The 15,641-nt window shown below is 37.5% G+C and overlaps 1 protein-coding gene across 1 annotated transcript; it reads left to right on the forward strand.

Moving 5' to 3' along the window:
- The first annotated feature begins 297 nt into the window (after nucleotides 1–297).
- Nucleotides 298–9,269, forward strand: LOC104247916 (deoxypodophyllotoxin synthase-like). Its single transcript, XM_009804065.2, has 3 exons — nucleotides 298–726; nucleotides 1,407–1,731; nucleotides 8,852–9,269. Exons 1-3 carry the CDS (start codon nucleotides 350–352, stop codon nucleotides 9,089–9,091), a joined length of 942 nt encoding a protein of 313 aa, XP_009802367.1. The 5' UTR covers nucleotides 298–349; the 3' UTR covers nucleotides 9,092–9,269.
- Nucleotides 9,270–15,641: the final 6,372 nt, after the last annotated feature.

Here is a 15,641-nt window from a genome sequence, read left to right on the forward strand (position 1 = left end):
TATCTACTGATGTAGGGCTTTATCTGCTAGTTATTATTGTACTTTGCATTTATTTCCTATTTCTTATATTGCTGTTATTTTATTATGATTCTATTGATGGTACTAATATATCGTCTCTTGTTGCCTTCTTGAGCCGAGGGTCTCCTGGAAACAACCTCTTTGCCCCTCGAGATAGGGGTAAGGTCTACGTACATATTACCTTCCCAGACCCCACTTGTGGGATTACACTGCGCCGTTGTTGTGTATATATATGTGCGTGTGCTTATGATTGTTTTTGACTTAGAAAGAGAAAGAAACCTTAGTAATTAAAACTTGCGACTTTTCCTAAGGGAAAATAAGAAAAGAAATCATGGCTTCCCAAGTAGAACCAAAGCTTCCCATTATTGAGTTCACTGATGAAAACTTGAGCAGTGGCACAACCTCTTGGATATCAACATCCCAGGAAATCCGACGTGCACTGGAAGAGTATGGCTGCTTTGCGGCAGTGTACAAGAAAGTGTCACCGGAGCTCCGGGAAGCCATGTTCAATCACTGTAAGGAGTTGTTCCAGCTCCCTTTAGAAGCTAAACTCCAAAATACTTCTGATGTTTTGGGGTTTGGATATGGTGGAAATTTCCCTAACATGCCTCTAGCTGAATACTTTGGCATTGAAAATGGTGGCACTCTTGGCTCAACCAAGAATTTCGCTAAGCAGATGTGGCCTAATGGCAACGTCGATAAATTTTGGTAATTATATTACACAATTAGCCGGCCATATATTTAATGCTTACTTTTTTCTAGTCATATACATAAACTATACATTGATTATACACAATTATACACATATAATATATAAATTATGCATATATTATATCTGTGGACGATTATGTGAGTTAATTCTTCAATTATTTTTACTCCCTCCATTTTACTTTATATTAATTTATATGGGGGGAGGGGGGAGGGGGGTGTATTTGACCGGAGTTTAGAAAGAACAAAAAAAACATTTTGGAATTTGGGGCATACCGAAAATATCCTTAGAGCTGATGTTGTTAAGGAATATGTTATTAAGAATAGAGTTTAAATTACATACAATCAAGGGTCGAGTAAAATATTAAGTATGTATTCGAACGAATATTAAATAATTTTTGCTGAGATCATATATTTATAATAGTAAATTTATTAAATATATATTACGAACTCAGTAACTAAAATGAACTATAAATTTTAAAAAAAAGTTAAAATCCCAAAATTCAAATTCTAATATAATGGTTTAATTATAAGTTTAAAACTAATTGCTAGATCGACTTTGGTAACCTACAAGATGGAATAAGCTCTTTTAGTAAATTCTTTTAATTTTCTTATAGTAAATAATTAATTACTACAGTAGTAATTTTATTGTTGGTTATGTTGTCTTTTTGCTTTTGCAGTGAAGAAACGATTTCATACTCTAAATTAATTGTTGAACTGGACGATGCGGTGATTCAAATGATATTGGGAAGCTATGGCTTAGAGAAATATTATGACCCTCTAAAAAATTCGTATATGTATTTAATGAGATTCATTAAATATCGAAGCCCGAAAATAGATGAAATAAACATAGGTCATCTACCTCATAGAGATAAGTCATTTATGGGGATCATCGACACTAATCAAGTAGGAGGTTTGGAGATGCAAACAAGAGATGGAAATTGGATGACTTTCAATCCCTCCTCTTATAAAACTGTCGTATTCATAGCTGGTGAGCCTTTCACGGTAAGATATTTACTTTATTTATGTCCGACTTATGTTTAATATGACAAAAATAAAAATAAAAATTAGGGTAATTATTTTCAGGAGAAAATTATTTTTTGATGTGATGGAAGTCATTTTTCAAGAGAAACATGACTTTTCTCTGCACTTATGAGCGGGAATCATTTTAGTTAAAACTAACTTATATTGGCAATCCAACAACTATAGGCATTATAATTGAGTTTTTATTGTTCAAAATTTTCATCGAAACACTCTTATTTGCTAATAATATTATTAATCCTTGCTCCCATAATTTCATTTTAAGTGACACGAATTTCGAGTCAGATGCATTTTCTTTGATCGAATTCTATATAAATCTTCAGTAATTGAAACATGCAATAAGATGCTCTACAATGGAGGAAGGTTCTAGAGGAAAGGAAGAAGAAGATTTCTCATTTATGTGTCTCTAACATATAAGTATATTGTTCTTATATAGAACAGTGTTAACTACCCTTTTAACCGACTAATTATAACTTTTTCTAATTACAAATTGACCCCTACAATTTATCTATATCACAACACTCCCCCTCAAGCTGGAGGGTGGAATACATCGAGCTCTCCTAGCTTGTCCAAGAGTAACTTGTGCTGGGCTGCTGCAAGTCCTTTTGTCATTAGATTTGCCATATGTTGCTTTGTGGGAATGTAGTTAGTGGTGACCATTCCTTCCTTGATCTTTTCCCTTAAAAAATGACAGTCGATTTCTATGTGCTTTGTTCTTTCGTGAAAAATCGGATTTGCTGCAATTTGTAATGCTGCCTTACTGTCATAATGTAGATGTATAGGTTCCTTCACTTTGTTTCTCAATTCTTCCAACAGACCCTTCATCCATATGAGCTCTACTATAGCTATTGACATGCTTCTGTATTCTGCTTCTGCAGAGCTTCTACTAACAGTTTGTTGTTTCTTGGATTTTTAGGACAGTAGAGAATCACCCAGTTTCACCACATAACCTGTCACTGACCTCCTAGTGTTTGGGCAGGTTGCTCAATCTGAGTCACAGTATGCTGTGAGCTCATCACTGGCTTCACCTTTTAGTAAAATTCCCAGACCTGGCCTTCCTTTAACATATTTGACAACCTTTAGAGCTGCTTCCATATGTGACTCTTTAGGATGTTGCATGAACTGGCTCAATACTTGGATAGCAAAGGATATGCTTGGCCTTGTGATTGTCAAATACAATAGCTTGCCAATTAATTTTTGATAGCTGCCTGCTTCCTGCAACTCTGCATCATTGATGTTTCCAGCATGCTTGTCATATTCAACTGTGGTAAGCTTGTGATTTTGTTCCATTAGTGTGGATACTGGCTTGCAAACACTTAGTCCAACTTCTGAGATCAGTTGCAAGGCATATTTTCTCTGATTGAGTAAAATGTTTTTGTTGGATCTTATCACTTCAATTCCCAGAAAGTATCTGAGTTCTCCTAAGTTTTTCATCTTAAAATTGCTGTGTAGAGTCTCCTTTGCTTCCTGAATCAAACTACTATTACTTCCTGATATTAGAAAATCATCCACATATACCAATACAATAACAATATTTGCCTTATCCCTTTTGGTGAATAGTGAATAATCATAGGGGCTTTGAGTGAAACCAGCTTGTAATAGTGCATGTGTTAACTTGATGTTCCATTGCCTCAAGGCTTGCTTGAGGCCACGAAGGAATTTAAGCAGTCTACATACTTTAGACTCTCCCTGACTGTGAAATCCCTGAGGTAGCTACATGTAGACTTCTTCACATAGGCCCCCTTGTAGGAATGCATTATTGACATCCATTTGAAAAAGAGGCCAGCCTTTAGATGCTGCAACAACAATGACAATTCAGACAGTCGCCATTTTAGCAATAGGAGAAAAGGTTTCATGATAATCTAAGCCTTCCTATTATGTGTATCCATTGGCTACCATTCGATCTTTAAACCTTTCAACCTCACTATTGGCTTTATACTTGATTTTGTACACCCATTTGGATCCAATGGCCTGTTTATTTGGTGGAAGATTGACAATCTCCCATGTATGATTATTTTCTAAAGCTTTAATTTCCTGTTGCATAGCAAGTACTTAGTCTGGATCTGCTGATGCTTCCTTGTATGAAGTAGGCTCCACTGAAGTAGAAAAAGCTTGAAAATATGTCTGATATGCAGTTGAAAGTTGAGTATAAGATAGATGATTGGACATAGGATATATCTATGGCTTGGTAGTTTAGTGGTGACCTAGTCTTTGAGCCAGAGTGGTTGCTTGGTTTGTCTGTGAGGTTTGGTGTTTTCAACAATTGGAGCTGGTGGAGGTATGGTAGTATGGGAAGGTGAGTTGATCAACATGTCATTTTGGGGAGCTGGTTCCTCCACCTGGGAAGCTGGTTCCTCCACTTGTTGAAAAGCATTTTGGCCTTCACTAACAGCAACATTCTCAGAACCTTCTAATGTTACTTCAGGCTCTGTCAAGATGGGTGTAAAAGTGGCTTTCTCATCTTGTGAGGTAGATGGTGTATGCCGGGAAGGTGGATTGAGATCAAAAACAGGCTCAACAGATGTTGAAAACAATGTTTCTTCATCATGGTTGTTAGAAGTCTGTTTGAAAGGGAAAATATACTTCTGAAACTTGACATCCCTGCTAACAAAGACCACATGAGTATCAAGATCATATAGTCTATAACTTTTTTGTGTCTCAGAATATCCAATGAACAATTCTCTCTTTGCTCTGGGAGAAAACTTGTCTCCTTTAGGAAGACTGCAAGCAAAACTTTGATATCCAAACACTCTCAAATGATCTAAGATAGCTAGCTTCCCATAGAGCATAACATATGGTGTCCTACTTTACAGCACTGGTGTTGGGAGTCTATTGATTAAGTATACAGTAGTCCTAACTCATTCACCCCAGAATTTCAAAGGTACTCCATTGTGGAATTTCAGTGCCCTAGCAATATCTAGAATGTGCCTATGTTTTCTCTCAACTATGCCATTTTGTTAAGGAGTATATGGGCAACTACTTCATGTATGATACCATTTTCAGCCAGCAATTCATTACACTTGGCATTGAAAAATTTTGTACCATTATATGATCTCAGGGTCTTGGTTCCAGTGTCAAATTGTGTCTTTATTATTGCAATAAAATTCTTCAATACAACACACACTTCACACTTAGATTGTATCAAGCATACCCATGTGTATCTAGTAAAATAATCAACCATAGTCACAAAGTAATACTTTCTATCATAAGTAGGTGTCTTGTAAGGACCCCATACATCTAAATGAACCAGCTGGAAAACTACTTTAGACTTGGTTACACTGTTAGAAAACTACAATCTACTCTGTTTAGCTAGAGGACAAACACTACAATTTCTTGATTGTCCTGCACATATCTTGTCTTGTAGAGATGATATATGTTGTATAGAATTCCATGATGCATGCCTCAGTCTGTAGTGCCAAAGTTGTATTTGCTCTTCTTTTATTACTGCTCCTATTGTTATGACTGCTGCTTGTGCATATTCCTTTAGTATGTATAGAGCATCGGATTCTCTATCAATCTCCAATACCTTGCCACTGTAAAGTCCCTGCAACACACAAAAATCAGGGAAGAACTTCACTGTGCAAGTGAGGTCTCTAGTGAGTTTGCTATTGACAGCAAATTAAACTTGAAATCTGGCACATGCAGTACATCCTTTATACTTTGCCTCCTAAAATAGTAGCATTTCCAGTATGCATTATCTCTGCCTTATTTCATGTTGGCAATTGAACTCTCTGTCCTCCAAATTGTCTTATATCACTCATTATATTCTTATCATGAACAATATGATGAGTTACCCCAGAGTCTACTATCCAACTAGTTAGAGGAATATTGGACAGTAAAATCATAATACCTGCCATGTTTGTGGAGCATTCTTCACCTCCTTTCTTGTTCAGAAGCCCTATAAGCTGCCGATACAGTTCCTCAGTGAGGAAATGGCCTTGTGACTGAGTGTTTGTCCCTCCTGTTTCTTCAGTTCTTGTAGCATTGGCAAAAGATCTATTTCCTCCTAGCTGAGGTTTCTTTTTGCTTTTAAAGTCAGCTGGATAGCCAACAATTTTGTAACAGTTCTACTTCAAATGTCCATTGTAGCCACAATGCTCACAAATCAGTCCAAACTTCTTAGGCTTAAAAACATGTCCCTTTCATGCAAGCATAGTTAATGAATCTCTATTTGTGTCAACTACACCTAGTGTTCGTTGACTCTTCTCCTGTGTCACTATGACATAAGCTTCTTTTACAGTCACAACTGGTCTTTTGAGAAGAACATTGCTTCTTACATTGCTGTAGCTCTCATTTTGGCCCATGAGAAATGTCAAAAGTCTCTAATTTCTCAGATGTTCTACTGAAGACCTTGATTCTTCACAATCACATGAATGCAGAGGTACCACTACATCTAATTCACTCCATAGATCTGACATCTTTGTATAGTAAGTAGTCATAGAATCAGTGCCTTGTTTAAGGCTAGCAATCTCTGACCAGAGATGATATATTCTAGTCAAACTACATCTATCAAATTTCTCCTTAAAATCACTCCATACTTTCCTAGCACTAGGTGCAAAAACTATGCTTGGCATCAATTCATTAGAGACTGTGCTTCCTATCCACGATAGTACAATCGCATCATATTTTTTCCATTGTGCTACTAATTCTCCTCTATATGAACTTTTAACATATGTTCCATCTACAAATTCAAGCTTGCCTTTTCCCATAAGTGCTAGTTTCATTGTCCTACTCCATAGAGCATAATTCTCTGGCCCTGTGAGTTTAATTGGAACTAAAACTAGATCTGGTGCATCTGCTGCTTGAAGAATAGAGGATGATTATGTTCGAGTGAGGTTACCTCATTTCCTGCCATGGCGATCTAAAATTCTGCTTCATCTCCGGTGAATTTCTTCAACCTTCATCTGACTCGTCCGAACCTCTCGTCGGAGCTAACATCCTCAGTCTCACTGCTTTGATACTATGTCAATTTACACAAATTCTATGTAAATCTTCAGTAGTTGAAACATGCAATGAGATGCTCTACAATGGAGGAAGGTTCTAGAAGAAAGGAAGAAGAAGATTTTTCATTTCTGTGTCTCTAACATATGAGTACATTGTTCTTATATAGAACAGTGTTAACTACCTTTTTAACCGACTAATTATAACTTTTTCTAATTACAAATTGATCCCTACAATTTATCTATATCACAACATAGAGAGAGAAAGAGATATTTAATGTATAATATCTTTATACAACAACAACATACCTAGTAAGTATAATATCTTTATACATTAAATATAAAGATATTTTTGTTTTTCTACGGAATCCTTATTTTCACTCTATATTTTGCCGCTAGATTGTTTGGTTGGGTGGCGGTTGCTTTCATCATGGATTTCCTTGAAAATTGTACAATTTTCCATTCTTTATTAGATGGAGCGGGTAGCTTCAAAGAATGAATGTCTGTAGGGTTTTGAGTTTGGGACTGGTTCAACGGAGATAATTCTGGGGGAGAGTTTTGTTGGAGTTTGTAAGAATATGCCCTTTGGTTATGGCAAGTCGACCACAGTTAATGCAGAGCATGTTTAATCCTTCGTAAAGGATAGTTTGCTTATGGGATACCTATAAAGAGGTGAGTTTTTAACGGTTGATCTAAAGGTACCTCAACACAGAGCCTTGCATATCTTCCTCGTGTTGTTGTAGAGGTGCATGTATCAACTGTAAGTAATTTTTCTATTTTATTTCCTAGTTTTCTCAGTATCTCAAGGTCATAAAATTCTATAGGTAATTCTTGGGGACGCAACCATATGGCGGAGTATGTGATTTTTCGTTTCGGAAGCCATAAATTTTGGTTCTCATTGACGGACGGAGAGAATATGGTTTAAAACAAACCAAGGTCCATCCTGCAAAGCATGAAGCTTGTTTTCCTCCTTTTGGAATTTGAGAAGGAAAAAATCAGATCCTAGATCTATTAGTGGAAGATTTTCAATCGGTTTCCATTGTGCATAAATTTTTTGGCGAAGAAATTGGTGTCCAACCTTTCGACTAAAAACCTTGATAATAACTGCATGTTTCCATGGAGCATAAAGTCTATTTTTTTTTTCTTCAAGTGATAGTGGAATGAAATTTAAAGGGTCAGTAGATGCCTCCGTTTCATCTAGGATATCGAGGCTAGGGTTTAGTGAGTAAGTTTGATTGGTATGGGAAAGTGTACTATTGTGAGAGAGAAGTATGGTAAGGTATGATTTATTGGTGAAATTTTCTGGTTGTGTTTGAGAATCAGGGGAATCTATGTTCATGGTGGTGGTGTTGAAGATGAAGATTCATATGGTCGAGGGTTCATAGTAAAGAGAGTTTTCTTAGATGTTTTTTTTTAGGAAAAAAGAACCTTATTTTGTTGCCGCCAGATTGTACTTGCAAAACCCAACCATTATTTTGCCCATCTCCACCACCGCAGCAACTTATCAACTTTCTTTATTATCTTTTCCTCTTCTTCCACCATATCCCCATACTATCCATCTAATCAAACAAAATTTCCACTCTTTGCCAACATTAATTTTCTTCCATTAAACTCTTTTATTAGAAGTAGACCCTTATGTATTACTATATTGAGATACACTTATTAGGGGTATTTTCGAGAAATTACTTATGCATACAATGCTAACCTACTATAATTATTTAGTAGGTTAGCAAAATTATATATATATATATATATATATATATATATATATATATATATATATAGAAATTGTGCGTAATATTTGGCAAGAAGCCAATGTATCTGCGAGTTTTTCCTAATTTGAAGTATCACGACCCATTTTGGTGAGGTCTACTCTCTCTCTCTCTCTCTCTCTCTCTCTCTATATATATATATATATATATATATATATATATATATATATATATATATATATATATATATATATTTGAACCCATAATTTTAACAATATATTGGATTAAGTTATAAGAACCTAAATATTGAACTCATCAAAATTTAAATCGTACATTTTCAATATATACACACTTTCGAAAAATATTTTCCATTCACCGATCAAAATAAATTAAAACAAAACCATTTTCTTAGTTAGAATTTACAAATGACAGGCATGGAGCAATGGTAGGGTATATGCACCAATGCATCGAGTGATTATGAAAGGAACTGATGATAAATATTCGCTCGCGTTATTCTCATTTATGCGTGGGACAGTGAAAATACCAGAGGAGCTAATTGATGAAGAAAACCCACAATATTTCAAGTCATTTGATCACTTTGAATATCTGAAATACTGTGCAACCGATGGCTGGAAAGAGAAAAATCCCATTAAAGCCTATTGTGGTGTTTGAGCCATTACACATGCATACTTGAATATTTTCTTGTAATTTCACGTTTTTTGCTGCGTGCCTTCTATATTCAGCTTTGCTGAACTATGTAAAAATGTGTTGGAAAAAAAAAATACGTTAAAATGTTAATGGGTAGTAAAATGATAATTACTACTATCATGTATCATGTACCAGTAGTATCTAATATGCAATAAAATTACAATTTGTGATTTGTTCTTTCTGTTCATTTTCTTTTACGTTTTCTTTAGCTATTTACCTTTCTGTTATTTGTTATACTTTTTGTTACGTATATTGAATAACACGGTTGAACCACCAAGGATGTGGTGCAGCGGATGAGGCTGCTCTTCCCTTAACCAGAGATTTCGGGTTCGAGCCCTGAGTATGAAAAAATCGTTGGCAGGAAGCGCTTTCTTCCGAATGGGGTCATACACGGCGTGAATCTGAATATAGTCGGACTCCAATACGCATACCAAACATCGGATGGAAAACCAAAAAAAAAAAATAACACTGTTTGAAGAGTATCCTAGCAAAGCAAAAAACAATTCTAACTAACATGAAGCAACAAAATTGCTTATCAGGAGTAACTAGTTTTCAGGTAATTGGAATTTGGAATTCATTTTCTCGACCAGCCACTGGAAATTTCTCAAATTGTGCATAACTTACAAATACTGTTTGAGGCTTGCACATCATAAATAAAAAGTTCACTTTTCTATGTTATTATTCATCTCATAAACAATCTCCACTATAATCTATAACATTAACTAGCACACGAACCAAACTAACTCTAAAGAACAACAAGACTGAGTTTTCTAATTCAAACAACCGAAGATTGCTGATTATATTTCAAATATGTGAAGTTGCAAATTAGTTCCATAACTAGAAGCATGTTTGGCCAATTTCTAAAATCTACTTATTTTGAGAAGTGTTTTTTTCAAAAGTGTTTTTTACTTTTGGTGAGAACCAGTTTGTGTTTGGCTAATTAATTTGGAAAGCACTTTTGAGCAACAATTAGTGTTTGACCAAACTTTTAAAAATTACTTCTAAGTGTATTTTTCCCAAAAGTGCTTTACAAAAAAGTGCTTCCGGAGAGAATTACTTTTTTTGTTTCTTAAAATCTGATTCTGCTTCTAATCAAAAGCACTTTTTTTTTCTTCAAAAAAACTTGGCCAAAACGCCTTAATTTTGAGAAAAAAACACTTTTAGCCAAGAAAAAAGTTTGGCCAAACAAACTATAAAAGTAGCTTAAGTGGTGTCAAATGGTACGGCATGAAGATAAAATGATCGGTAAATACTTAAAAGTAAAAGAAGAAAAGTAATGGAAGAAAGAGAGCATAAAAATCATGGTCATATTGACTTTAAACACCCGAATTAAAGATTTTCTACCGACGTGAACCAACGTAGAGTTATTACATTCCTGTCAAAGGAAATCACATTGCCTTTTAATATCATGTTTTGCCAAACTTCTAAAATTAGTTTATTTTGTTAAGTACTTTTTTTAAAGTGCTTTTAAAAAAATATTTTTAGTGAGAGTAGTTTATGATTTACATAAATATTAAATTTGATTTAACCCATGATATTATATACTCCATCTGCCTCTGCTCTTGTTACAGGGAGACCATTTGCCATGCTTTTTATAAAAACCTTTTCGGTCACTTTTGTGTCAGAACTCAACAAGTTAGCCCGATACTTCCGATGCATATGAAAAAGTTGTGTCGGTAAGGCTATTGTACCAAAGCATATAATTATATAGTATACATATATAACATACATAATTTAATTCCCAAACACCAATTTCGACAGACAACAACAATTTAAAATAATTAATTTCTGGGTCTTGCGTAGTTTGTAGAAATAATTCAGATGAGAATAGATGAAAACAAAAAATCTTAAGACGATTTTATGTTGGAAACCCCTCCTCCCCCCCCCCCCCCAAAAAAAAAAGGAAGCAAAGGCCAGAGATAGGTGCAGAAGAATGGTGAGGGGCCCTAGGATTGCAGCGGGCTGGGGTTTAAGCAAGGATGAAGGGCAAAAAATGCTCTGTATGGATTTGGGGTGAGATTCAGGTTCATGATTTAGAGGAGGAGCTATTGAAATTATTAGAAGTGTTCTTTATGAGCATCAACGGAGGAACTTGCTGGAACTTGATTCATAAAAATGAAGAGGATGACTAAAAATAAAAAAATAAAAAAACTGGACATGTGGGGTCCAAATGAGGCTTTAGAGACAAAATGTTTATAAGTCACGTGCCTCATTTGTGTGTAAAATACGTGCCTGCCACGTAGTTAAAATGGTGTGTCATAGATACACTTTTTAAAGCTTGGGTGTGTAAAATTATTCCGGTATACAACAGGTGTGTAACGGGGATTTGGGGACAAGCTTAGGTGGTATTTTATGTATTTTGCCGATTTTTGCCTTATGGAAAGCTTACATATGAAATAGACTAGCACATACGGGAAAGTTCTAGAGAAATATGGAGATTTCTCATTGAAGACCTTAGAACCCAGTGGAATTGCTAGGAAAATCCTTAGAACATTCTAGCTATGTAGAAAATTCTAGAGAAGGGACTTAATTTTAAATAATAAGGGCCTTGTGTAATAATTATTATTTACTCTCTAGCCCTAGGAAACTGTATATAACAGGGGCTATCCATTTGTAACTCATCAAACAAAATAATCAAGTTCTCTCTAATACAAAAGCTTTGTTTGGAAATCGAAAAAGTGTCATTTGTGTCCCTGTACTATTAATAATTTGTGATGACCCGGCCAGTCGTATCATGAGTTACCACTCCATTTCTCCCATTTCTACTTCTTATTGCTTTGTCTATCAGTTCTATATGGGATTGGGTTGGTTGGCTCGGGTTCGAAAAGAATTTGGTAAGGTTTGAGACACTTAGTCTCTTTTGAGGAAACTTAAGTTGGAAAAGTCAACCGGATGTTGACTTATGTGTTAGCGTGCTCGGATGTGAGTTCCGATGGTTCGGATAGCTTCGGGAGGTGATTTGGGACTTAGGAGCATGATCGGAATGAGTTTTGGAGGTCCGGAGTAGATTTAGGCTTGAATTGGCGAAATTGGATTTTTGGCGATTTCCCGTTGATAGGTGAGATTTTGATATAGGGGTCGAAATGGAATTCCGAGAGTTGCAGTAGTTCTATTGTGTCGTTTGGGATGTGAGTGCAAAATTTCAGGTCATTCGGACGTAGTTTGGTTGGGTTTTTGATCAAAAGCGAAATTCGAAAGATTTTGGAAAAACTTAGGCTTGAATCCGATGTGTTTTGGTTGATTCGATGTTTTGAAGATTGGTACAAGTTTGAATAAGTTTTTGGGATATGTTGGCATGTTTGGTTGAGGTCCTAGGGGCCTCGGCTGAGTTTCGGGTGGTCAATCAGACCATTCCATGAAGTTTGGAATTGCAAAAAATTGCAGGTCAGTGCTGCAGAGAAACGGACCTTCGCGTTCGCGAGTGGGTCCTCGCGTTCGCGAAGGGTCAGTTGTTGAAGCTGGGATTTAAGCCTTCGCATTCGCGAGGAAGGATACACGTTCGCGAAGGGCTGGGCGTTTAGTCATTGCATTCGCGTAGAGGAAAGGTGGTCAGCTGGGTTCGAGGTATTTTATTCATCGCGTTCGCGAGAGGGGTAACACGATTGCAAAGGGTGGTCTGAGTAAGGAATCGCGTTCGCGATTGGAAGGTCACGATCGCGAAAGAGGAATTTTGGTCAAGGTTATTTTGTGCTTCACAAATGTGAGGCTTTAACCGCGTTCGCGAAGAAGGATTTCAGGCCTGGGCAGAATGTTTAAATAGTCGTCTTGTCCCCGATTTTGGGGTTTATTTACTCCATTGTTGAGCGTTTTTGGAGCTTTTTGAAGAGGATTGAAGAGGGATTCAAAGGGAATCACTTGGAGGTAAGATTCATGGACTTAAAACTCGATTCTAATGTGAAATATACCTAATTAATCATGGAAATTAAGCCTAAAAATTGAAGAACTAGGGCTTGAAATTGGAGATATATAAATTGGGATTTGAGGGGTCATTTATGGTTGGATTTTGATAATTTTGGTATGTATGAACTCGGGAAGTGATAAGGAATCCATTGATGTGATTTTTACCGAAATCTGAGACGTGGGGTCGAGTTTTGGTAATTTCGGGATTTTTGTTGTATATTGAGTATTTTCGCTTGAGCTTTGTTTCCTTAGCATATTTTGACGCCATGATTCTGATTTTGGATAGATTCGACGCGAGTGGAGGCCTATTCGAGGGGCAAAGGTGTCGCGGGCTAGAGATTTAACCAGATTGAGGTGAGTAATGATTGTAAATGATGTCCTAAGGGTATGAAACCCTAGATTGCACATCGTTGTGCTATATTGAGGTGACGCACACGCTTGATGAAGAGCGCGGGGTCGTGCACTATTGGGGATTGTGACTTAGTCCGTCCCGAATAATTATTTTACCGCGTATTTGACTGAAATCTACTTGCTATCATTATTATTTGGGTTGAATGCCATATTTGGGCCTCATGCCAACTATTTGAACCCTTCGGGGGCTTTTATTGATATTTTCTCACTATTTTGACTTTATACTTGAACTCAGTCATGTTATATTTCACTGTTTTCATACTCAACTATGTTTACTATGTTTAACACTTAAATGATCTTTTAAATGATAATTTGACTGAGAAATCGTGTTTTACTATTGCCCGAGTGGCTTGTGAAGATTTTGACTGAGTAAGGCCGAGGGCCTATGTTGTGAGGAAACATTGACTATGATTATGAGGCCGAGAGCCTGAGATTTATATGCCACGAGATAGCTTTTTGATATGAGGCCGAGGGCCTAGTGATGATACCACGAGATGGCTTGATGTTGTGCTTGGGCCATAAAGGGCCCCTCCAGGAGTCTGCACACCCCCAGTGAGCGTGGGTACCCATTGTGATTTGAGATATAGCCCGAGGGGCAGGTATTGTTGACATTGTACCCGAGGGGCAATCCTTTATGTGCTTATCTGTATTATTTGTCTGTCATTTACCTGTTTAATTGTTGAATATGCATTTCTTGAAGTTTAAACTGAACTTATACGATTTTACATATCTTTATTGAACCACTGTTCTTACCTGTTTTACTACTTTATTATAGCCTATAATGTGCCTTATGTGATTTCATACTTTTAGTCTTTATTTATGATTATTACTCACTGAGTTGGAGTACTCACTTTACTCCCTGCACCCTATGTGCAGATTCAGGCGCATCTGGTCCCGCTCCCGAGTGTTGATCTTTCCAGCTCAAGCGGATCCGAGGATTCTCTAGGTAGCTGCCGGCGTTCACAGCCTAGAGCTTCTTCCCTATCTTATGTCTCCTTGTTTTGGTTTTGTATTGAACTCTATAGACTTATCTTGATTATTCCGGATTTTTAGATGCTCATGACTAGTGACACCCCGGTATCGGGCTGTGTTGGTTTTGTATTTCTACGAAGTTGTATTATTCACCGTACTTTGGGGTTTTATTATGTTAAATGACTTAATTCTTATTATTAATTTTACAACTGAAATGGGAAAGAGTCGGCTGACCTTGTCTTCACGAGAGGCGCCATCACGATCGGGTCCGGGTTTTGGGTCGTGACAAGTTGGTATCAGATCCTAGGTTACATAGGTCTCACGAGTCATGAACAGGTTTAGTATAGTCTTGTGGATCGGTACGGAGACTTCTATATTTATCCTCGAGAGGCTGCAGAACCTTTAGGAAAAACTTCATATTCTTGAAATTCTTGTCATGCGAATTTGTTGATCTGAGTACTAAACTTCTGTTATTCTCTTCTCTCGCAGATGGCGAGGACACGCGCTACCGATCAGGATGGATGACCACCAGTATCTCCAACTATGGCCACTAGAGGCCGAGGACGCGGTCGTGGTCACGGTAGGGGCAGAGGTGTGGCCCGCACAACAGCTAGGGCAACACCTGCAGATCCACCAGCCGCCCCAGTTCAGGATCAGGTCCCAATTATGGATGCTCCAGCAGCACCAGTTGTGCCCATTATGATTCCGGATCTTCAGGAGGCTTTGGCTCAAATTCTATCAGTTTGCACTGGCCTAGCTCAGGCGATCTCAGCTACTACAGTTGCAGCTACTTCTCAGGCCGAGGGAGGAAATCAGACTCCCGCCGCTCGCACACCTAAGCAGGTCGTGCAGGGACTTTAGATGCCGGGGGCACACCCAGCCTAGCCGGTTGCAACTGCTCAGGACTATGTAGTTCCTGCCATGCTAGAGGACGAGCAACGTAGGTTGGAGAGGTTTGGTAGACTTCAGCATCTGACCTTCAGTGGTGCAGAGGGCGAGGATGCCCAGGGTTTCTTGGATAGGTGTTAGAGGATGCTTCGTACAACGGGTATTCTGGAGACCAGCGGGGTCTCTTTCACTGCTTATCAGTTTTTGAGAGCTGCCTTCACTTGGTGGGAGACTTTTGAGAGGCGTAGGCCTGTTGGTGCAGCACCCCTTACCTAGCAGCAGTTCTCCGTTCTCTTTATGGAGAAGTATGTGCCGTAGTCTTGCAGAGAGGAGTTGCGCAGGC

This window comes from Nicotiana sylvestris, chromosome 10 (genome assembly GCF_000393655.2).
Source record: "Nicotiana sylvestris chromosome 10, ASM39365v2, whole genome shotgun sequence".
NCBI lineage: Eukaryota > Viridiplantae > Streptophyta > Magnoliopsida > Solanales > Solanaceae > Nicotiana > Nicotiana sylvestris.